Raw genomic sequence first — 24,903 nt, forward strand, 5'->3', positions numbered from 1 at the left:
CCTGTTTCTTTTGTTACCTTTATTTCTCCAATATGATGTAATTTTTTTAAAATACACACTAGACATTAAATTTAGTATACTGAGAACCTTTTTCTAATATACAGTGGCCATTTTGTAAATATACAATGAATGTTTTATTCAGTATAGAGTAAATTTTTTTACATACAGCGAACATTTTTTATTGTATGATGACTTTTTTTAAATATATGGTGATTTTGTTAACATAGACTGAAATTTTTAAACACATATTGCACAATTTTTTTGTTAATGTATGTTTTGTTTATATTGTTTATTTAATTTTTATCTTTGTAAAACATCCAATAAATGTATTTAAAAGAACACCGCTATGAAAACTGCAGAAAAAAAAAGCAAGGAAAACTCGCTCAATTGAGCTGGCCAACGTGGGCTGGCTCATTTAGACTCGCTTCTGGCGTCCGGTCGCACCAACGCACTAGTTCTCGCCTAACGTGAGACACAGCCAGGTCTCGCCTGAAGGACGGAGAGAATGAGCCAGCCCAGTGCGCAGGAGGCCAGAGGAAGAACGAAACGAAGTGAGAGGCCGGGGGGCAGGGAAAAGAGTCGAGTCCATCGACAGGGAAAATGCCACTTGAGGAGCACCCCATTATTTTCAAACAATTCACAATGTTATTTTTTAAAAATTCTTTTTACTCTTGTTTACACCTCCAAATAATCCAAGTATATATTTTACATATTTTTTAAAAACTGTTAATCATGTATTTGAAGAATGTTAAATGTGTGTAGGAAACCACCGGCCAAAAAAATGTGTATAGAAAAAGTGTTGACCATGTATACGAAAAATGTTCGCAAAAATATATAATGCGTGAGAAAATAGTTGACATGTATTTAAAAAATGTTACACATGTGTTTAAAAAATTGTTAATCAAGCATTTGAAAAAAAATAAATGTGTATAGAAAAAATGTCGAGCATTTATTTAAAAATGTTACCTTGTTTTTGAAAAAAATAATCAAGCTTTTTGAATAATGGTAAATATGTATATTGACCACGGATTTAAAAAATGTTATTCTTGTATTAAAAAATACTAATCAAGCATTTGAAAAGTTAAATGTGTATAGGAAAAAATGTGGCCATGTATTAAAAAATTTAAACGCATAGTAGAATAGTGTATTAGTTGTATACCAAATACGAACAATGTATATGGAGAAAAGTGAGCATAAAAATATAAGTTTAAAAAGATGTTAATCATATATTTCCAAAATATTAAACATCTATAAAGAAATATATTACTAATGTACGCGAAAAATGTTAGATGTGTACTGAGAAAAGTTAGCATGTGTTGAACAAAAAACCCAAAGAAAATCGACAAAAAACAAATAAAAAAGAAGAAACCCAATGAAAACCAAAAATCAAGACAACGAAATAGAGGAAAACAAAAAAAAGGAAAATAGTGCACCAGAATGAAACCAAGAAAAAACAAGAAAAACCAAGAAAAAGGAAAAAAAGAAAGAAAAGCAGAAAAAACAAGGAAATCCAAGAAAGAAACAACTAGAAATGATAACCCCGTGAAAGCCAAGAAATAAACAAAGAAACCATTGAATAAAAAAGAAAAAAAACAAAACAAATCGGAAAATGGTGAAAACCAAAAAAATCGAGGAAGAAAGAGAAAAGCAAAAAGCAGGGAAACCCAACCCAGCGAACGAACACACAAAATCACTAATTTAATTAAGGAGTATTCTTTCCAAAGATCGCTACCACCCACGGGATGCGACAAGTGGTGCACGGCATATGCGTCACTTGTCGCAACCTGGGAGTTTTTTCTTTTTTCTAGATCCGTTTCTTCAAAATGTTTTATCTCTTAAACCTTGCATTCAAATCTTGAATTGTTTTCAACATTTGATTTCTCGCGTCAAGATATTTAAAATTAGATCCCATGTTAATAAGTTTTGATAAAAAAATTCATGAAAAAAACTAGACGAAAGAAACATAATGAAAAAACCATATCGGGTGCACATTTTTTCCTTTTTCGAAAAAAGGCACGACCGTGCCTTTCACGGATGAAAAAAAGACGCATATTTTTTATTTCCGAGGGCCACGACTGTGCCTCTCATGAAAGCAAAACCGCACCTCTCGCGAAAGCAAAACTGTGCCTCTCGTAGAAGGAAAAAAGAAAGCATGTTTTTCCGTTTCTGATAGGCGGCCGTGCTTCTCGCCAAAGCAAAATTGTGTCTCTCACGGAAGAAAAAAGAAAGAAAAACATATTTTTTTTTCGTTTCCGAAAGGCACGGCTGTGCCTCTTGTGGAAGCAAAACCGTGCCTCTCACATAAGGAAAAAGAAAAAAACTTGTTTTTTTTTTCATTTTCAAGAGGCACAACCGTGCCTCGCGTGAAAACAAAATTGTGCCTTTCGCGGAAAGGAAAAAAAGAAAACACATTTTTTCCATTTTTGAGAGGTACGGCCGCGTCTCTCGTGGAAGCAAAAAAATGCGTGATTTCTCACAATCTATTTTCCAACTATTCCAAACTAGATCAAGTTTGTACTAGTAGTATACTTTTGACATGCACCACATACTGCCTTCACTTGAACCTAACCCACCTTCATTTGACACACTGTTATGGACATAATGATATAAACCTCATAACTGGTATTGTACCAATATTTGTATGACGGTGTATAAATACACTCAAAATAAAAAAAATAAAAAAAAATACTAATATCGATGGTCAGTAAACACGCTGCCACTAGCTAGATTAGCAGTAGCGTGGGAGTGAACACACGTTGCAGCTATTTGTCCTAGCAGTAGCGCCTTATTAGTAGCGCGCCCTCCTGCACTATTAATGGGCACAAAACCCGCGCTACTACTAGGGTTTTTCCTAGTAGTGTCTGCATCTATGCCAGTCCGCGCCGGCCCGCAAAAGTGGTTTTGCGCGAACTGCAAATAAGTTTTGCAGGTCGGCGGGATGCGGGGTCTGCTAGGCTCTTGCTCCATCAAGTAATTACTAGCACTGAACTATCCTTTCATCAGTTCTTTAGCCTGCCTACATCAATCAGGTCCCTGAAACCTAACATTACCGCTGATTTAAAGAGTCAAGTATATTGCAATGTGAATTCCGCTGTGGTTACTTATGCTGCAAAAATATGCAGTAGCAGAAGTCTTGTTATTTATCAAGGTCACCACAAAGCAGCGCCTGGTTCTCATCGTGCATATAGATCACAATTGCAATTGTCTCCTTCATGGATTTTTGCAAGGTGGCGGAACTCAGACCAGTTTGTTGTTACGGTGGCTCTCTTGCCGGTTCCTAGCATGACGCAACAATTGGCATATAGATCACTATTTGCAAGCCTGACCTTGAGTGTATCATAATTTGGGTCAATGTAATCTTTTAGTTTTCTTTCAGTGTAGTGGACCTGAAAATACTGATGAGAAAAAAGGAATTAATTGAATGGATTGGAGAGTGTCTTTGTCACTGAGAAGGTTTAAATATAGATAGTGAGAATAGTTATCAGTAAATAATGGCAGGAAGCAAAAGAAGGGTGCAGAGCATGCTACACTCCTTCCTATGTGGAGTATAAGATGTAAATTATTTTTTTCGTACGTATGGTACTCTAGTGAAGGAGAACAAATATAGGAAGAAAGAAAAAATGTACATCAGACTATATGAATATTAGTTTCTAAAGTTACATGTAGCAAGTTGATGAGAATTGTTGTGCTATAGTAGTGTATACCATTTTTTCAATATTTCGCAATAAAGTCAATTTGGTGAATCAAAAGCATATTGCAGGTTGTACTTCTGATGATTAGTCAGGTAAGTAGTTTAGTTGTGAGGCATAAGTAAAGATAATACTTTTTTCAATGAAGTGGAAGGAAGGAGTTTACCATCCCTTGGCATGGCTTTACGAATGTTTTGTTGATGGTGCAGACATAGTATTTGGTATTTGGTTTTTTGCGGCGGAACATGGAAAACAACTTCTTCACATGGTGCTGATAGAGCTTCACTTGGTTGCCCTAGTGACAGTACCTTTCAAGCTCTCCGCGGTATTGGATAGCAGGGGGTGACCCTGAATTTAGTTTCGTTCTGGTAAGATTGAAATGAAGCAGCACATGTAAGAAGGCTGAATACTATTTATTGTTAGGAGACTAAGCTTTCATCAAGAAAAAAGTAGAATTAAGCTTTAAACCTATGGCAAGAAGAATATAGTAAGCAGGTTAGTTAAGTTGAGCATTATTGATCGGCCTGATATATGTCTTTTTGGTGCTAAGGCAGAAAATTGGCGTCAGAGAAGTATAGCAGATCATAAACACTATGAGGTCATTTTATTTTAAATGAAGAATATCATAACAGGATAATAAGCATTATAACCTGGCATTGGCTCACGCGATATGATATACTCCGGATGCTCATATTCTTCACCCTGTATAAGTATCGTGAGAACTGTTAGTGCGAGAAATCAGAAACTTGTTTGCTGGCAATAGCAATTATGGGCGTACAGTTAAATTATGCACTACCTAATGTAAATGACTGCATATCCTAGTTACCATAAGCTGAGTGATCAAAGCTATCTATATGGTGCATCTCTGCCTACGTAGCTTTGCTTATCATGAACAGATCCCATGCCTTTCTTTTGTCCTATGAACCTACCATGCAATGTAATATATAATGCTATGTATGAGCAGCATACCAAAATATATATTCCCTTATGCTTCAAGGATTTTTATGATCAGTCTCTAAATATTCTTATTTGCATGCTTTGAAAACATAGTTTGCTCTCGCCCTTTGCGCCATCGGCGCAACGAGTGCATCCCATAATCCAAAGGTTTATCTTTACATGGCAGTGTTTAACATTTAGCTCCCTTTTTACCTGGCAGTCTGACAAATTTGCTTATTTTTTAGCTCCATCTTCTGATTCGAAATGCAATGAAAAAATGCCCAAAACATTGGAGGCATTGAGGCAATTGTTGTCTCATATCTAACAACATATGCCAATTGGTCACAAGAGGTTTATAAGTTGAAACTACCTCAATCTAAATGGAGTAAATTAGCCTTTATAAAAGCGGTAAGAAGTAATTTGCGCTCTTTACAGCTTGGATCTTGTGCTTATACATCAAATATATCACAAATGAACCCTAGAAAAAACATAGCACTAATGAACATAGTGTGATGCATCTACAGAGTTTATACAACTACCTGAGATAAGGCAAGTTAAGTTGCTTGATATTTCAAGTTTCTATAAGGGCATAATGTAGCATAATCAAAACCTACCGATAGGCACCATTTGCATATACAGGGTTTATACAACTACAAAGAACTGAAATAAAGCAAGTTCGGTTATTTGATTTTTCAAGTACAACAAGGGCCAAATTTAGTAGAATATTGCAGAACCAAAAGTGTCAATCAGTTGTGAGTAATGAACTAACTGACAGTTCATTTGCATATACAGGGTTTATACAACTACAGAGAACAGAAATAAAGCAAGTTCAGTTATTTGATTTTTCAAGTACAGCAAGGACCAAATTTAGTAGAATCTAGCAGAATCAAAAGTATACAACAATGCAACAATCAATCAGTTATTAGTAATGAACTGACAACTCAATATATTCATCTAAAATGAAAGAAGGGTTTAGGGAACCAATATTTAGGATAGTGTCATATTGTAAGGTTAGTCATATATTTTTGGAGAACGAAAATAAGTCGATTCCTTCATGAAACCATATAATCAATAAAATTTGTCCCTAACCTTTTTGCACAAAGATGCATACTTGTTGTTTAGAAGGTGGAGCGAATTTTCGGCGATGAAGCGCGCAGTCTACGGTTTTTCACGGGAAAACATCCCGCAGAACCCCACAGTGTCGTCGACTGTGCGACAAAGAGACCATCCTCGAATGAGGTACCGTCCGACATGATGTCTACAGGGAAATCACATCGCACGTGCCTCTCGGTGTCCTTCTATCTATACAAACAGAGAAGACCATGGTGAATTAAGAAAAATACCAATGCATGTAGTTTGGTTAAATGAAACTCACAACATTAGTAGTTATCAAAGGATCACCTATCCACAATTAGTTCTCTAAGCTCAAATTTTGTAAGTAAATTCTCAAAATATACCCTTAATGTCCCTGCCTTAAAGGAAGTCAACGCTCTACTGGGAATTGTGATGATAGAATAGGTGATAAGAGAAAATTGGACATGAAGTGAAAAGAAGAGAAGACAAGACATATCCAACTTAGACTATCCTCCCTGGTACCGTGGCACGCAACATTTCATCAACCTCTACAATGCGGTTTGCTACAGGTGAGGAATCAAGTGTCAACTCCGGAACTGCTTTCAATTGTTTTCAATTGTGATTGGTTTTGGGTGGATTCTTCTAATGAGAAAGTTTTCACATCGATCTAACAACATCTGAATAAGCAGAGCAGACTGAAATAAATAATACTTTGATAGGCAGCAAAAGAAACTGTAATAAAAGTAGTGTTTACTAAGTGCTGACCGAAGATGAAAACATTCATATAACCAGTCGTTCCACACACAGGTAAATCTTCTGGTTGCGGAACGACTGGTTATATTAATGTTTGTTGAGCGAAACTGAGCCAGAACGGATGCTCCATCGCCCTGTATTTTTTTCTTGGCTGTACGTATCATAAAAGTTTTCAATCGTATATATGACCCATTTTTGGAACTCATTTTCATAGGTACACATCCTATATGTGGGGATCGTTCCTTCCATTGTGTTGCCCTAAAAAGTTGTACATAGACTGAATCATATAATCTGCTGCAATGAGATGGGAGATTGTAGTTCGGTTATGAATTTTATCTTGTGATCAACCATAAGGAAATTTGGACCATGTAACACAGTAGAATCCATATTAGAGTGTTCCCACATTCTCATGATACGAACGGTGAGCTTCATCTACTATAATTGTCTGGCTATATACAGTGATCCCTCCATGAGCAAGATTTGGCACCTATGTATAAAATAACTATCAGATACATAGTCAATGCACAATCTTTTATAATTTTGATAAAAAATTACAGTACTGCAAGTTTGGTAAACCTAAGAAGATTTGGAAATACAGGGCTCGAATTATTACTATAAATGAGCTTATAAATCAGCATAGCTAGCTCCTGGGTTGGCGAGGACCATCAGGGAACAAAGAAAATCGTAGTCACGGTGGGAGGAGGAGAAGGCGAGTACTTCTTGGGGTAGCCAATGGCCCCGATGTAGGAGGAAGCTCTGGAGCATACGCGGACATGATGCACGCAAGCACAGAGTAGGCGCCATGATGGACCCCATGAAACCATATGCCTCCAAGGGCTTGGCATGGCAACGTCTTGTTGCTGCAGACTGGCTTTGCGTTCAGCAGGATCCAAGCATGACCCCTGGATATGACTATGCTTGTAAACAGGAAAATCTTGGACAAATGCTAGATAGTCAAGCTGAAGTTACTCGTCTAATGGAACATGTCAGTGTCCAGAGAGAATTAATTTCTATCACCTGAAATGGGGCAAAACATACTTCTTATAAATCCTGAAGAATACTTTTCAAGTGTTGATTCTGTATGTATTCTCATAGCTTCCTGAAGCTTCACTTTTTTCTCTGATGTCATAACCCTAATTCTTTTGTAATATATTCAGGCATTTACTGAAAATCAAACTATCTATGATTTATAATACTTGCCAAAATAACTTGATGGCCCTTACGTGGCCTGAATTGCCCAGTGCCCTTGCTAAATCTGTTTTGTAAGTTATCTCACCCCATGCTGCATCATCACAAAATATCTTCAATAAAGAACAATGCCTCACATTGAAAAAGTCACGCTACTATTGCTCTTTACTACAATACACATTTTTGTTTACTGTTCCGAGTATGAAATGCACTATTGATGAAATGTATGCAGTGAGATATATAGTAGAAGATGGATTTGCATTTGTCCATATCTATGACTGAACGAAAGCGAAACTTGGCTCAACCTGAATAATTCTATTACTTATCGAAAGAACAGTACAAAGTTCCAACAAATACAAACTCCCTGGTGTTAGAGGGTTCCAAAATACGCCACCTAAAGAGGAACAGACAGTTGTACAGAATGAGAAGAGTGAGAAAACCTATGAGCGCTCAGGGAGCTGCCATACATGTAAAATTTAAGAGAAGACTGGTAAGTTCTCTAAATGTTCAGTTCTTGACAAAAAAGGATGAAACATCATGTCATTCATAATGCTTACCCTAAGCTGGACCGGAAATAATAAACAGATCCACTATAAATAACAAAGCTCATGGAGATGGATCTAGTAAAACAACAAAGAGGCAGCCAGTAGTATGTGGGGCAGAAAAAACTATGCGGCACATGACAACCAGAGCAACAAAGAAGAAACATGGCTTATTCTTTTACCTATTCTGAATTTTTATCATCTCAAATCTGTAAAAAACACATTTTTTGAACTTCATGAGCCACCATTGTAACCAATGACTACATGAGTCCTTCCATAATGCCATTAACTAAATTATGCCATGACGTGATGTATGATATATATAGGAGAAAAGGTATTCAGACTTGAACATGAATATGACTGAAACAGAAGAGGGATTAGTTAAAAATAGAAATCTAATTAAGCGATTTTTGTTGGCATGACCACAACATACGTACTGACAGTGCAGATCGCGCCCAGGCAGAGGCCGAGGAGGAGCTCCTTTCAAAAGAACTGATTAAGGGCAAGAGCTAAATGTCAGGAATAAAAAGGAGCAGATAATCAAGCATAAATTAGTTGGTCCTCTAGTGGTTGTCAAAAGCACAAAGATTACCATGCATACACTAATCATTTGAATTTATGCCTCAAAGATAAATAAAGAACAAAAGCTTAAGCACAACCACGATTTCTACCTCCTCCCCAAAACAAAGCATCTGAAGCTATATTAATCTGCAAGCCTAGATTTCCATGTACTTTGGTATGGTAAAAACAACCATATCGAAGATGGACCTGAATCATCATATTCCGTGGAAAAATATTACAGCTAGCTCATACAGAGGCATGCCCAACATCTTCTGCTCAGATGACTAACACCAAAATGCAGGAACAAACATGATTGTATTCAAGATCTTCATTTACAAATCTAGCTTTTGTTAGTAGTAAATAGGAGTACAAAATCATGCCATGTGCTCTATTACATAGAAAAAAATCAAACATCAAAATCCAGGAACAAACATGATTGTACTCAAGAGAGAGAGTGAATTCACCCTGTTCTTCTTCATCGAAATTCTTTTTCTACTCTTCACAAGTAACCAGAAATTCAGAAATCACATAGATTATTAGAGAATCAGAAAATCAAAGGAGTAAAAAATGGAAGAGGAAGATGCTGAGGACGGCAGGCTAGATTGGAGAGGAGGAGGGGAGAAGAGAAGGGAAGGAGGAGGGGCACGGCTGCTACCTCTCGACGTACGCGGCTCCAGAGGGTCGCTCGCCTTCACCCTTTGCGTAGCTGCCATGACCATGTCCAGATCGATTGAAGAAACTTGGATGGCCGCCATCTGCCCAATCGACGAGCGCCCCCAGCTTCTCCCGCGTGCACGAGCCTGCCGGGCCCTTCTCTTCCATGGAGGTCGCTGCCATTCCAGTCGACGCCCCACAGGCCGCTGCTGCCCTTCCATCCGCCGCTACGCACGCCAGGCCCCCGTCGACGGCCACCGTCGTCTTCATCCATGCCGTCAACACCTGCCTTGACCCGGACCCTACTCCCGCCACCGCTCGCCACTGCTGTGACCATCCCGCTGGGCATGGATGGGACAAGGGAGCGCATGTGAGGAGGAGAGATGCGGACGGGAGCTGGAGGGGGACGCGGGGCTCGAGGAAGGAGAGGATTTGGCCGGTGAGGGCGAGGCCCTGCCAACATCGAGGAAAGGAGAGGAGGAAGCGGCGGCGACAGGAGAGGAGGCGGGGGTACACAAGCGCTCATATACACGCGCATATACTCACCCCATTGAATGCACACACGCACACCCTACCCCTATGAGCATCTTCGAAAGACTGAGCCGGCATATCATCTTGAGATTTACGAAGCCACCGTAGGCGCCTCGTCGTCGACGGGAACGTCTCCTCCCACCAGAAGCACATCGCCAGAAATCCTGAAATAAATCCAGAAATAATGCAAGCACCGGGATTTGAACCCTGGTGGGTTGGGGATACCACTGTCCACCTAACCATCTCAACCACCGGTTCGGGCATCGCTACCTTTTGTGTTGGAAATATGCCCTAGAGGCAATAATAAATTAGTTATTATTATTATATTTCATTGTTCATGATAATCGTTTATTATCCATGCTATAATTGTATTGATAGGAAACTCAGATACATGTGTGGGTACATAGACAACACCATGTCCCTAGTAAGCCTCTAGTTGACTAGCTCGTTGATCAATAGATGGTTACGGTTTCCTGACCATGGACATTGGATGTCGTTGATAATAGGATCACATCATTAGGAGAATGATGTGATGGACAAGACCCAATCCTAAGCCTAGCACAAAGATCGTGTAGTTCGTATGCTAAAGATTTTCTAATGTCAAGTATCATTTCCTTAGACCATGAGATTGTGCAACTCCCGGATACCGTAGGAATGCTTTGGGTGTACCAAACGTCACAACATAACTGGGTGGCTATAAAGGTACACTACGGGTATCTCTGAAAGTGTCTGTTGGGTTGGCATGAATCGAGACTGGGATTTGTCACTCCGTGTGACGGAGAGGTATCTCTGGGCCCACTCGATAGGACATCATCATAATGTGCACAATGTGACCAAGGGGTTGATCACGGGATGATGTGTTACGGAATGAGTAAAGAGACTTGCCGGTAACGAGATTGAACAAGGTATCGGGATACCGACGATCGAATCTCAGGCAAGTATTACACCACTAGCCAAAGGGAATTGAATACAGGATTGATTGAATCCTCGACATCATGGTTCATCCGATGAGATTATCGTGAAACATGTGGGAGCCAACATGGGTATCCAGATCCCGATGTTGGTTATTGGCCGGAGAGTTGTCTCGGTCATGTCTACGTGTCTCCCGAACCCGTAGGGTCTACACACTTAAGGTTCGATGACGCTAGGGTTATAAAGGAAGTTTGTATGTGGTTACCGAATGTTGTTCGGAGTCCCGGATGAGATCCCGGACGTCACGAGGAGTTCCAGAATGGTCCGGAGGTAAAGATTTATATATGGGAAGTCCTATTTTGGCCATCGGAAAATGTTCGGGATTTTTCGGTATTATACTGGGAAGCTTCTAGAAGGTTCCGGAGTGGGGCCCACCTACATGGGGGGGCCCACATGAACGTGGGTAGTGGGGGCAAGGCCCCACACCCCTGGTCAAGGCGCACCAAGATCCCCCCTTAGAAGGAATAAGATCATATCCCGAAGGGATAAGATCAAGATCCCTAAAAAGGAGGGATAACAATCGGTGGGGAAGGAAATGATGGGATTTCTTTCCTTCCACCTTTGCCAACGCCGGAATGAACTTGGAGGGCAAGAAACCAGCCCCTCCACCCCTATATATAGTGGGGAGGCGCATAGGAGCTTCACACGAAGTTCTGGCGCAACCCTCCCCCTCTCCCAAGTCCTCCTCCTCTCCCGCGGTGCTTGGCGAAGCCCTGCAGGATTGCCACGCTCCTCCACCACCACCACGCCATCATGCTGCTGCTGGAGGGAGTCTTCCTCAACCTCTCCCTCTCTCCTTGCTGGATCAAGGCATGGGAGACGTCACCGGGCTGTACGTGTGTTGAACGCGGAGGTGCCGTCCGTTCGGCACTAGGATCTCCGGTGATTTGGATCACGACGAGTACGACTCCTTCAACCCCGTTCTCTTGAACGCTTCCGCTTAGCGATCTACAAGGGTATGTAGATGCACTCCCCTTCCCTTCGTTGCTAGTCTCTCCATGGATAGATCTTGGTGACTCGTAGGAAAATTTTGAATTTCTGCCACGTTCCCCAACAATGGCATCATGAGCTAGGTCTATTGCGTAGATTCTTTGCACGAGTAGAACACAAAGTAGTTGTGGGCGTTGATTTTGTTCAATATGCTTACCGTTACTAGTCCAATCTTGTTTCGACGGTATTGTGGGATGAAGCGGCCCGGACCGACCTTACACGTACACTTACGTGAGACAGGTTCCACCGACTGACATGCACTTGGTGCATAAGGTGGCTAGCGGGTGCCAGTCTCTCCCACTTTAGTCGAAACGGATTCAATGAAAAGGGTCCTTATGAAGGGTAAATAGCAATTGGCATATCACGTTGTGGTTTTGCGTAGGTAAGAAACGTTCTTGCTAGAAACCCATAGCAGCCACGTAAAACATGCAAACAACAATTAGAGGATGTCTAACTTGTTTTTGCAGGGTATGCTATGTGATGTGATATGGCCAAGAAGAATGTGATGAATGATATGTGATGTATGAGGTTGATCATGTTCTTGTAATAGGAATCACGACTTGCATGTCGATGAGTATGACAACCGGCAGAAGCCATAGGAGTTGTCTGTATTTATTGTATGACCCGCGTGTCATTGAACAACGCTATGTAATTACTTTACTTTATTGCTAACCGGTAGCCATAGTAGTAGAAGTAATAGTTGGCGAGACAACTTCATGAAGACACGATGATGGAGATCATGATGATGGAGATCATGGTGTCATGCCGGTGACGATGATGATCATGGAGCCCCGAAGATGGAGATCAAAAGGAGCAATATGATATTGGCCATATCATGTCACTATTTGATTGCATGTGATGTTTATCATGTTTATACATCTTATTTGCTTAGAACGACGGTAGTAAATAAGATGATCCCTCATTAAAATTTTAAGAAAGTGTTCCCCCTAACTGTGCACCGTTGCGAAAGTTCGTCGTTTCGAAGCACCACGTGATGATCGGGTGTGACAGATTCTTACGTTCACATACAACGGGTGTAAGCCAAATTTACACACGCGAAACACTTAGGTTAACTTGACGAGCCTAGCATGTACAGAGATGGCCTCGGAACACAAGAGACTGAAAGGTCGAGCATGAGTCGTATGGAGGATACGATCAACATGAAGATGTTCACCGATGATGACTAGTCCGTCTCACGTGATGATCGGACACGGCCTAGTTGACTCGGATCATGTAATCACTTGGATGACTAGAGGGATGTCTATCTGAGTGGGAGTTCATGAGATGAACTTAATTATCCTGAACATAGTCAAAAGCCCTTTGCAAATTATGTCATAGCTCACGCTTTAGTTCTACTGTTTTAGATATGTTCCTAGAGAAAATATAGTTGAAAGTTGACAGTAGTGATTATGCGATCAGTAGAAAGCTTATGTCCTTAATGCACCCCTCAGTGTGCAGAACCCCAAACGTCGTTTGTGGATGTTGCGAAAATCGGACATACACGTTTTGATAACTACGTGATAGTTCAGTTAAATGGTTTAGAGTAGAGGCACCAAAGACGTTTTCGAAACGTCGCGGAACATATGAGATGTTTCGAGGGCTGAAATTGGGATTTCAGGCTCGTGCCCACGTAAAGAGGTATAAGACCTCCGACGATTTTCTTAGCCGGCAAACTAAGGGAGAAAAGCTCAATCGTTGAGCTTGTGCTCAGATTGTCTGAGTGCAACAATCACTTGAATCGAGTGGGAGTTGATCTTCCAGATGAGATAGTGATGTTTCTCCAAAGTCATTGCCACCAAGCTGCTAGAGCTTCGTGATGAACTATAACATATCAGGGATAGATATGATGATCCTTGAGGTATTCGCGATGTTTGACACCGCGAAAGTAGAAATCAAGAAGGAGCATTAATTGTTGATGGTTGGTGAAACCACTAGTTTCAAGAAGGGCAAGGGCAAGAAGGGATACTTCATGAAATGGCAAATCAGCTGCTGCTCTAGTGAAGAAACCCAAGGTTGAACCCAAACCCGAGACTAAGTGCTTCTGTAATAAGGGGAACAACCACTAGAGCAGCATTACCCTAGATACTTGGTAGATGAGAAGGCTGGCAAGGTCGATAGAAGTATATTGGATATACATTATGTTAATGTGTACTTTACTAGTACTCCTAGTAGCACCAGGGTATTAAGATACCGGTTCGGTTGCTAAGTGTTAGTAACTCGAAATAAAAGAGCTACGGAATAAATGGAGACTAGCTAAAGGTGAGCTGACGATATGTGTTGGAAGTGTTTCCAAGTTTAATGTGATCAAACATCGCACGCTCCCTCTACCATCAAGATTAGTATTAAACCTGAATAATTGTCATTTGGTGTTTGCGTTGAGCATAGACATGATCGTATTATGTCTATCGCAATACGGTTATTCATTTAAGGAGAATAATGGTTACTCTGTTTATTTGAATAATACCTTCAATGGTATTGCACCTAATAGGAGTGGTTTATTGAATCTCAATCATAGTGATACACATTTTCATGCCAAAAGATATAAGATAGTAATGATAGTACCACTTATTTGTGGCACTGCCATGTAAGTCATATTGGTGTAAAATGCATGAAGAAGCTCCATGTTGATGGATCTTTGGACTCACTCATTTTTGAAAAGTTTGAGACATGCGAACCATGTCTATTGGTGTATACGCATGAAGAAACTCCATGCATATGGATCGTTTGGACTCACTTGATTTTGAATCACTTGAGATATGCAAATCATACCACATGGGCAAGATGACTGAAAAGCCTCGTTTTCAGTAAGATGGAACAAGATAGCAACTTGTTGGAAGTAATACATTTTGATGTGTGCAGTCCAATAAGTGCCAAGGCACGCAGTGGATATCGTTATGTTCTTACTTCATGGATGATTTGAGTAGATACTAAGTATATTTACTTGATGAAACACAAGTCTGAATTATTGAATGGTTCAAGTAATTTCAGAGTGAAATTGAAGATCATCATGACAAGAGGATAAAATGTCTATGATATGATCATAGAGATGAGTATCTGAGTTACGAGCTTTGGCACGCAATTAAGAAATTGTGGAAATTGTTTCACAATTAATACCGCCTGGAACACCATAGTGTGATGGTGTGTCCGAACATCATAGTTGCACCCTATTGGATATGGTGCGTACCATGATGTCTCTTATCGAATTACCACTATCGTTCATGGGTTAGGCATTAGAGACAACCGCATTCACTTTAAAATAGGGCACCACGTAATTCCGTTGAGACGACACCGTTTGAACTATGGATTGGAGAAACCTAAGTTGTCGTTTCTTAAAAGTTTGGGGCTGCGACGCTTATGTGAAAAGTTTCAGGTTGATAAGCTCGAACCCAAAGCGGATAAAATGCATCTTCATAGGACACCCAAAACAGTTGGGTATACCTCCTAATTCAGATCCGAAAGCAATAGGGATTGTTTCTTGAATCGGGTCATTTCTCGAGGAAAGGTTTGTCTCGAAAATTGAGTGGGAGGATGGTGGAGACTTGATATGGTTATTGAACCGTCACTACAATTAGTGTGTAGCAGGGCACACGAAGTTGTTCCTGTGGCACCTACACTAATTGAAGTAGAAGCTTATGATAGTGATCATGAAACTTCGGATCAAGTCACTACCGTACCTCGTAGGGTGACAAGGATGCGCACTACTTCAGAGTGGTACAGTAATCCTGTCTTGAAGGTCATGTTGCTAGACAACAATGAACCTACGAGCTATGGAGAAGCAATGGTGGGCCCATATTCCAACAAATGGTTAGAAGCCATGAAATCCGAGATAGGATCCATGTATCAGAACAAAGCATGGACTTTGGTGGACTTGCCCGATGATCGGCAAGCCATTGAGATAAATGGATCTTTAAGAAGAAGACGGACATGGACGGTAATGTCACCGTCTATGAAGCTCGACTTGTGGCGAAGAGTTTTTCACAAGTTCAAGGAGTTGACTACGATGAGATTTTCTCATCCGTAGCGATGCTTAAGTCCGTCGGAATCATGTTAGCATTAGTTGCATTTATGAAATCTGGCAGATGGATGTCAAGACGAGTTTCCTTACCAGTTTTCGTAAGGAAAGGTTGTATGTGATACAATCAGAAAAGTTTTGTCGATCCTAGGGATGCTAAAAGGTATGCTGGCTCCAGCGATCCTTCTAAGGACTGGAGTAAGCATCTCGGAGTTGGAATGTGCGCTTTGATGAGATGATCAAAGATTTTGGGTTTATACAAAGTTCATGAGAAACTTGTATTTCCAAAGAAGTGAGTGGGAGCACTATAGAATTTCTGATGAGTATATGTTGTTGACATATTGTTGATCAGAAATGATGTAGAATTTCTGGAAAGCATATAGGGTTATTTGAAAGGTGTTTTTCAAAAGAAAACCTGGATTAAGCTACTTGAACATTGATCACCAAGATCTATGAGGATAGATCAAAAAACGCTAAATGGTACTTTCAAATGAGCACATACCTTGACATGATCTTGAAGGTGTTCAAGATGGATCAGTCAAAGAAGGAGTTCTTGCCTGAGTTGTAAGGTATGAAGTTAAGAGTTAAAGCTCGACCACGACAGAAGAGAGAGAAAGGACGAATGTCGTCCCCTATGCGTACAAGAATGATCCAGGAATGGATCATTGGACAACGGTCAAAATTGTCCTTGGAGTAAATAAGGACATGTTTCTCGATTATGGAGGTGATTAAGAGTTCCGCGTAAAGGGTTACGTCGATGCAAGCTTTAACACCTATCCGAGTGACTCTGAGTAGCAAACCGGATACGTATAGTGGAGCGACCATTTGGAATAGCTCCAAGTGGAGCGTGGAAGCAATATTTACAATATTACCTAGAGATTTGCGAAGTACATACGGATCTGAATGTTGCAGACCCGTTGACTAAAACCTCTCTCACAAGCAAAACATGATCAAACCCCAAAACTCATTGAGTCTTAATCACATGATGATGTGAACTAGTTTAGTGACACTAGTAAACTCTTTGGATGTTGGTCACATGGCGATGTGACATGTGAGTGTTAATCACATGGCGATGTGAACTAGATTATTGACTCTAGTGCAAGTGGGAGACTGTTGGAAATATGCCCTAGAGGCAATAATAAATTAGTTATTATTATTATATTTCCTTGTTCATGATAATCGTTTATTATCCATGCTATAATTGTATTGATAGGAAACTCAGATACATGTGTGGGTACATAGACAACACCATGTCCCTAGTAAGCCTCTAGTTGACTAGCTCGTTGATCAATAGATGGTTACGGTTTCCTGACCATGGACATTGGATGTCGTTGATAACGGGATCACATCATTAGGAGAATGATGTGATGGACAAGACCCAATCCTAAGCCTAGCACAAAGATCGTGTAGTTCGTATGCTAAAGATTTTCTAATGTCAAGTATCATTTCCTTAGACCATGAGATTGTGCAACTCCCGGATACCGTAGGAATGCTTTGGGTGTACCAAATGTCACAACGTAACTGGTTGGCTATAAAGGTACACTACGGGTATCTCCGAAAGTGTCTGTTGGGTTGGCATGAATCGAGACTGGGATTTGTCACTCCGTGTGAGGGAGAGGTATCTCTGGGCCCACTCGGTAGGACATCATCATAATGTGCACAATGTGACCAAGGGGTTGATCACGGGATGATGTGTTACGGAACGAGTAAAGAGACTTGCCAGTAACGAGATTGAACAAGGTATCGGGATACCGACGATCGAATCTCGGGCAAGTATTATACCACTAGACAAAGGGAATTGAATACGGGATTGATTGAATCCTCGACATCGTGGTTCATCCGATGAGATCATCGTGGAACATGTGGGAGCCAACATGGGTATCCAGATCCCGCTGTTGGTTATTGGCCGGAGAGTTGTCTCGGTCATGTCTATGTGTCTCCCGAACCCGTAGGGTCTACACACTTAAGGTTCGATGACGCTAGGGTTATAAAGGAAGTTTGTATGTGGTTACCGAATGTTGTTCGGAGTCCCGGATGAGATCCCGGACGTCACGAGGAGTTCCGGAATGGTCCGGAGGTAAAGATTTATATATGGGAAGTCCTATTTTGGCCACCGGAAAATGTTCGGGATTTTTCGGTATTGTACTGGGAAGGTTCTAGAAGGTTCTGGAGTGGGGCCCACCTGCATGGGGGGGCCCACATGAACGTGGGTAGTGGGGGCAAGGCCCCACACCCCTGCGCACCAAGATCTCCCCTTAGAAGGAATAAGATCATATCCCGAAGGGATAAGATCAAGATCCCTAAAAAGGGGGGATAACAATCGGTGGGGAAGGAAATGATGGGATTTCTTTCCTTCCACCTTTGCCAATGCCCCAATGGACTTGGAGGGCAGGAAACCAGCCCCTCCACCCCTATATATAGTGGGGAGGCGCATGGGAGCTTCACACGAAGTTCTGGCGCAGCCCTCCCCCTCTCCCAAGTCCTCCTCCTCTCCCGCGGTGCTTGGCGAAGCCCTGTAGGATTGCCACGCTCCTCCACCACCACCACGCCGTCATGCTGCTGCTGGATGGAGTCTTCCTCAACCTCTCCCTCTCTCCTTGCTGGATCAAGGCATGGGAGACGTCACCGGGCTGTACGTGTGTTGAACGCGGAGGTGCCATCCGTTCGGCACTAGGATCTCCGGTGATTTGGATCACGACGAGTACGACTCCTTCAACCCCGTTCTCTTGAACGCTTCTGCTTAGCGATCTACAAGGGTATGTAGATGCGCTCCCCTTCCCTTTGTTGCTAGTCTCTCCATGGATAGATCTTGGTGACTCGTAGGAAAATTTTGAATTTCTGCTACATACCCCAACATTTTGTACTCCCTTTCCTCTCGCTACAGCGCTGCTCGCTCGCTGGCTTTTTCTCTAGCTCGCTCGCTCGCTCACGCGCGCACGCGCAGGACGCAATGGGCCACAAAACCGGGCCCAGGCGTCATCGACAGAGGCTAGGCAGGGAACGAGGTGAAACCGAACGCGATTTCCAATTGCTGGCCACGTGGATGGCCTGAGAGGGGCTGCTATCCTAGCGTCCTTTATAAGTTAAATTTTTCGGTGATCCGGTGAAAACAAAGGAAAACCAAAAAGACCTTTGGAAAACAAAAAGGCCAAAAAAATCCATCTAAAAAGCCAAAAACGTGCGGGAAAGTAAAAAAAAAACAAAATCTGGAGGTAACACCTAGAGTGCGGCACGTGACGGCTGCTGAGAGCGTTCCAAGTGGCGCACTCTCAGCCCACCCCAAATAATTGTTGGTAGGCTTCCGAAGGAGCGATCGTTGACTAGTTGCTCTCCACAGCGAACACAATTAAAATCTAGCGAACGAAAAGAACAGCTAATATGGTCCGGGCCAGTAGCGATAGGTGGGAGGAAATCCCTTCAGCGAGCGAGGCGGAAGGAACAGGGAGCTCCTAGTCGGCGAAATCACTAGTTAAGGAGTACTCGTTGCAAAGATCACTCCTACTTTCCCAAGTTGCGACAAGTGGCGCGCTGCATGTGTGCCACTTGTCACAAACGGGGAGTTTCCCCTTTTTTCGTAGATTCGTTTATTCAAAACGTTTTATCTCTTAAACAGTGCGCCAAATCTCGAACCGTTTTCACCGTTGGATTCCCCACGTCGAGATCTTCTAAACTAGATCCCATATTGATAGGTTTTGACGAATTTTTTTCTTCAAAAAACCGGGCGAAAAAACTGAACCGGGAGCACAGGGTTTTTCCCTTTCCGAAAGAGCCACGCACATGCCTCTCGTGGAATCACAACCGTGCCTCTTGCAAAAAAAAAAGAAAACATGTTTTTTCGTTTCCGAGAGGCACGACCGTGCCTCTTGTGAAAGCACAACCGTGCCTCTCGCGGAAGCAAAACCGTGCCTCTCTCGGAATGAAAAAAAAACAGAAAACACATTTTTTTCTCGTTTCTCGCAAAAGCACAACCGTGCCTCTCTCGATAGCAAAACCGTTCCTCTCCCGGAAGGAAAAAAAGCCGTTTCCGAGAGTCACGCCACGAAAACAAAACCGTGAATCTCGCGAAATAAAAAGAAAAAAAAACCATGTTTTTTAGCGCAATTTTTTTTCGAATTTTTTGTTCCAAGAGTTAAGAAAGACCGGTGAAAAACCGAAATGTCAAAAAAACCCCCAAAACCCCAAAAACAACCGTTTAAAAAGCAGAAAACGCGTGCGGAAAAATAAAATAAAAATCGGAAGAAGCGTCCAGAGTGTGACACGTGGCGCTGATCGTTATGAGCCTCCCGAAGGAGCACTCGTTAACAAGTTGAGCAAGATTCAAACACGGGACCTCACAATTCAAATACGGGTGCACCAACCATTACACCATGGAACAACCTATGCTTAGGATCCTCGTCTCCTTTATTTTATTCTTCTTCATCTCGCTAAGCCCTAGACCGTTCCGCAAACCATTTTTCCTTTCTTTTTTCTCTTTTTCTATACTGGTTTTGTTCTCCTTTTTTCTTTCCTTTTCTGCTAAATACGTGCACCTTTAAAAAAAAGAACTTAAAAAAAATCATTGGTTTTTTAAAGTTCATCAAATTTGAAGAAAGTTCATTGAATCTGAAGAAAAGTTCATCGAATTTGAGAAAATTTTATCAAAATTGAAAAAAGTTCATCGGATTTGAGAAAAGTTCATCATATTAGAAAAAGTTCATCGAATCTGAAAAAAAGTTCATCAATTTTGGAAAAATTCATTGGATTTGAAAAAAAGTTCATCGATTTTGAAAAAACTTCATCGGATTTGAAAAAAATTCATCAGTTTTGAAAAAAAATCATCAAATTTGAAAAAAAGTTCATCAAATTTGAAAAAAATAGTTCATCAATTTTGGAAAATAGTTCATCAATTTTTTTAGAAAAGTCAACGCTTTTGAAAAAAGTTCATCAAATATGAAACAAAAAAGGATAAGAAAAAAAAAACCAGAAAAGAAATAAAACCAAACTGAATAATGAAATAAAGGAAGAAAAGGGTGGATGGCCATATGGTTAGAGCGTAGCGCTCGCCGTCGACGGGTCACGGGTTCGATTCTGTCACTGCCCACCTTATTACCCAAGTTTTTACACGAATGCTGAAGGAAACTGGGCCGGCCCAAATCACAACAGAGGGGTGTGCGCTGCAGGCGCCCGTTAGCAAAATGCCCTATAATGGACAGGAGCTCATGTTCGGCGCCTTAAACGTCCGAACAGGTAGCTGGCGCCCACAACAACACTTGTGCCCGATCAGGTAGCTGGTGCCCACAACAACACTTGTTGGGCCGGCCCCGCGAGAAAAAAAGCTCAGCGATCATAAACGTGAGAAAAATGAAAAAACCGCCGCCGCTGGCCTAACCACTAGAACCAATGAACATCTATGATTGACACATAACGCTAACAATATAAGACCAAGTGTGTGCGCGCTATTTATTATTCACTTAGTTTTTCTTTAAATGTGAATTTGAAATGGTTCATCGACTTCCAAACAAAAGTTCATCATTTTGGAAGAAATGTTCACAAACTTTAAAAAACTTCATAATTTTTTAAGAAAAGTTCACAAACTAAAAAAAGTTCATCGATTTTGAAAAAAGTTTATGCAAAAGTGAAAAAAGTTATTTTTTTTGAAAAAGTTCAACCATTTCGAAAAATAAAATCATCAATGTTGAAAAAGGTTCATCGATTTTGACAAAAAAGTTCATCAAGTTTGAAAATTAGTTCACCGATTTTGAAAAAGGTTCACAACTTTAAAGAAAAAAAAATTAATTTTGAAAAAAGTTCATCAGATTGAAAAAGGTTCATCTGATATGAAAAAGGTTCATTGGATTTGAAAAAAGTTCATCTATATGAAGAGAATGTTCATGAATTTGAAAAAAAAGTTCATCGAATTTGATAAAAGTTCATCTATTTTGGAAAAATATCGGCGGATTTGAAAAGTTCATCGAACCAAGAGGAAGGACATCTTTTTCTGTTCGAACAAAGAATAAAAAAAGAACAAAACCGTTCAGAATAAGAAAATGACGAAAAAGAAAAAAATTGGAAAAAGAAATAAAAAAAGAGAGGAAAAGACGTAAGAAGAAAAGGAGGAAGAATCAGTACCTGAGGAGTTAACGCGGAATGATGGAGTAGTTAGCTCATCGTGTTACCCACCGAGAAGACGAAGGATCGACTCCCAGTAAACTGGAGCCTGATTTTTTTTACAACAGGGAAAAAAGGAAAAGATGGGCCGAGCCCAGCTAACGCGGCCGCAGGCGCCCATTTGCAAAATACACGCCAATAGAATTCGTCATAACGGGCATCTGCAGCGCCAAATAGGTTTGCCCGAAGGAACACTCACACCTAGTACCCGTGATATAGGACCACTTTTTTTTTTTGAGGCAATATAGGACCACTCATGTAGCCGCACCCAGTTTGCGCTAAAGCGCTCATGAGTGCATCCTCTCATTTGAGGGCCCGGTTTAACGCTAGCTCATTTACTCCCGATATTATACATTTATACATTCCTATTTTTGTTTTTATAAAAAAACAAGTACTGGTTTTAAAAGAATTGAATGCCTGGTTTTAATAGATTTAATTTACATCAAATATAAAAACAATCATACTTATTAAAAAAATATGGGTATATTTTTCCACGTATTTTAAATGGTAGTGAATTTGAAAAATGTTCAAAAATTTAATTTTTGTTCTAAATTTGAAAATGTTGATGAATTTTGAATAACAATTGCAAATCTAAGTACAGATATTCAAAAAATGTTCACAAAATAACTGACGTCAAAAACAAGAAAAGATAAAACCCGAGTAAAAAACACGAAAATAAAAAAGTGCACAATCTTTTAGAAGATTTGTATATAAACTAATGAAGGGAGCTACATGGTCGGGCCAAGTAAAAGGAACTAAATATCGGCAGGGGTGTTCTCCCTGTATGGCTATTCATGATTTTGCAACATGTTTGCAAATATAAATAATGTCCCTAAATTTTTAAAATGTATATTTTTAAAAAATATTCGCAAGCTGAAAAAGTGAATTGATTTTAAAAATGTTCATCTATTCATAAAATATTCACAGATTTAGAAATATTCATGGATTTGAAAAATGTTCCCTCTTTTAAAGAAAATCATGAATATGAAAAAATGTTCCTAAATTTGGAAAAAATGTTCGCTAATATGAGAAATGTGCTCAAAATAGAAAGAAGTATTTGTATGTTTTAAATAGTCTCCGGTTTAAAAAATACTTATGAATTCAAAAAATTATTGCACACTTCAAACAATATTTAATTTGGAAAACATTTGTGTATTTGGCAAAATGTTCGCAAATTAAAAAATGCCATGCATAGATATGTGCAATGCAATGTATAGACTAGTGTTTGGGGCGCCACCTGGTGGCGCCGCCTAAGAGAAAGTTGGGGCGGTGCTAGGTGGGGGGCGCCCCTTCCACTTTCCTTTTTATAGTATGTAGTGTTATTGCATAATAGGCATATTGCAGTTGGGATTTTACATCATCAGGAACGGAATTGAAAGTTCATTACACACTTGATGGAACAAGTGACACATGCATCTTGGTTCTAACATACATTGATAAGGAGTACAAATCATATCCACAAAAAGAAGGAAAAAACAGTGATCGTGGATGGAGTGGCCGATCTTCACCTCAGCTCAATGCATCCACTGTCCCAGATCCCGGGCCAGTCTTCGTCGTTGCCGTGATCACCGACAGTAACCATTGTATCTTTTTGAGCCTCACCTCACAATTTCAGTGCAAATGCAACCCATCATCTTGGAATTCCTTGAGAATATCACTGCCAAGTGCACCATATACAAGTATACAACTACTCTAGTATGGGAGGTTAAAGCAATAAAGGAAGCTGGGTACCTTTTCTTGGACGTCATCCTTGGATTGAAATCCAATTGAGCAGCTCCGTTGAGGGCATTATTGGTGCGTCCACCTCCTTGGACCTTTAGAGCGAGGCTCCAGATTTTTTCATGCGAACCTAGGGCAACACAGATGATATGAAATTGAACAAATCAACAATAAAGGGAACAAATCATGCCATGATTTCTTTTAGACACTCACTAAGTTTAGATTGTGAATAATGACCTTTTCTTGGGTGTCATCCTTGGATTGAAATCCAATTGAGCAGCTCGCTTGAGGGCATTATTGGTGCTTCCACCTCCTTGGACCTTCAGAACGAGGCTCCAGATTTTTTCATTCGAACCTAGGGCAACACAGATGAAATGAAATTGAACAAATCAACAATAAAGGGAACAAATCATGCCATGATTTCTTTTAGACACTCCCTAAGTTTAGATTGTGAATATGAGAGAAGAAACTATCGAATATGTCGCCTTTCGTTTTCAGCATTTTCCCTTCAAATGTGAATCCATCAATACATGGATATGTTTTCTATTAACACCCAATCTAAAACAAAGCTAACTGTAATAAATTAGAGAACACAATTCAATAGTTTTCGGTGATGTTACCAAAGAATTATAAAATGTTATTTGACAGCATACATCATACCTTTACTGCATTGGTATTCATAATTATTTGAGTGAAGAACTGAGCTTTATTTAACTATTATATATTTTTGTATTTCGCCAAAACCTAGAATAATATAACCTTGGCAAGAGGTATCCCTAAGCCTTTCCTGCAACACCCATTGCAGACCCACAACTAGTAAACGAAATGATGTATTTACACCAGGGATAATTCTTAGGATTTATTATTTTGTCATAAGAACATGATGTAACATAATTAAAAACTCCTACCTCTAAAATAATGGCAAACAAGTGTTTGAGAAAATTATGTAAATCTTATTCAATCATGCTGGATGAGCTATCAGCATATGTATAGAAAAGTTGGTCAATTCACTCTATTTCCTTTGAAACCGCTTTAGTGGTAACGGCAGATAATAATGGAAATGTTGCTTCAAATAGATCTAAGTAAGATATGGGTCACTATCAATATATAGTATCTTGATTCTGCATGTCAAATA

General features: G+C 40.3%; 1 protein-coding gene and 1 long non-coding RNA gene across 2 annotated transcripts; both read right to left on the minus strand.

The window, feature by feature from the left end:
• Window positions 1-3,074: 3,074 nt before the first annotated feature.
• LOC123137794 (uncharacterized) lies at window positions 3,075-4,348 on the minus strand. Its single transcript, XR_006468524.1, has 2 exons — window positions 3,824-4,348; window positions 3,075-3,395 (listed from the first exon to the last, which is right to left on the minus strand). It is a non-coding gene; the product is annotated as an uncharacterized lncRNA (long non-coding RNA).
• Window positions 4,349-4,845: 497 nt separating this feature from the next.
• LOC123137792 (uncharacterized) lies at window positions 4,846-9,903 on the minus strand. The gene is made up of 4 exons (XM_044557639.1): window positions 9,399-9,903; window positions 8,620-8,674; window positions 5,715-6,939; window positions 4,846-4,946 (listed from the first exon to the last, which is right to left on the minus strand). The coding sequence occupies exons 1-3, from the start codon at window positions 9,665-9,667 to the stop codon at window positions 6,841-6,843; spliced, it is 423 nt and encodes a 140-aa protein (XP_044413574.1). The 5' UTR covers window positions 9,668-9,903; the 3' UTR covers window positions 4,846-4,946; window positions 5,715-6,840.
• Between the last annotated feature and the right edge of the window lie 15,000 nt (window positions 9,904-24,903).

Source organism: Triticum aestivum, chromosome 6B, assembly GCF_018294505.1.
Source record: "Triticum aestivum cultivar Chinese Spring chromosome 6B, IWGSC CS RefSeq v2.1, whole genome shotgun sequence".
NCBI classification, from domain to species: domain Eukaryota; kingdom Viridiplantae; phylum Streptophyta; class Magnoliopsida; order Poales; family Poaceae; genus Triticum; species Triticum aestivum.

Bases quoted from the DNA above. Each gene is read 5' to 3' on its own strand.
- LOC123137792 (XM_044557639.1), bottom strand. From the start codon at position 9,667: ATGAAGACGACGGTGGCCGTCGACGGGGGCCTGGCGTGCGTAGCGGCG. The intron at 8,675-9,398 runs GTAGCAGCCGTG...GCCCTTAATCAG, and splicing joins GGAGCCGCGTACGTCGAGAG to TTCTTTTGAAAGGAGCTCCT. The intron at 6,940-8,619 runs GTACGTATGTTG...TTTTATACATAG, and splicing joins GGGCGCGATCTGCACTGTCA to GTGCCAAATCTTGCTCATGG.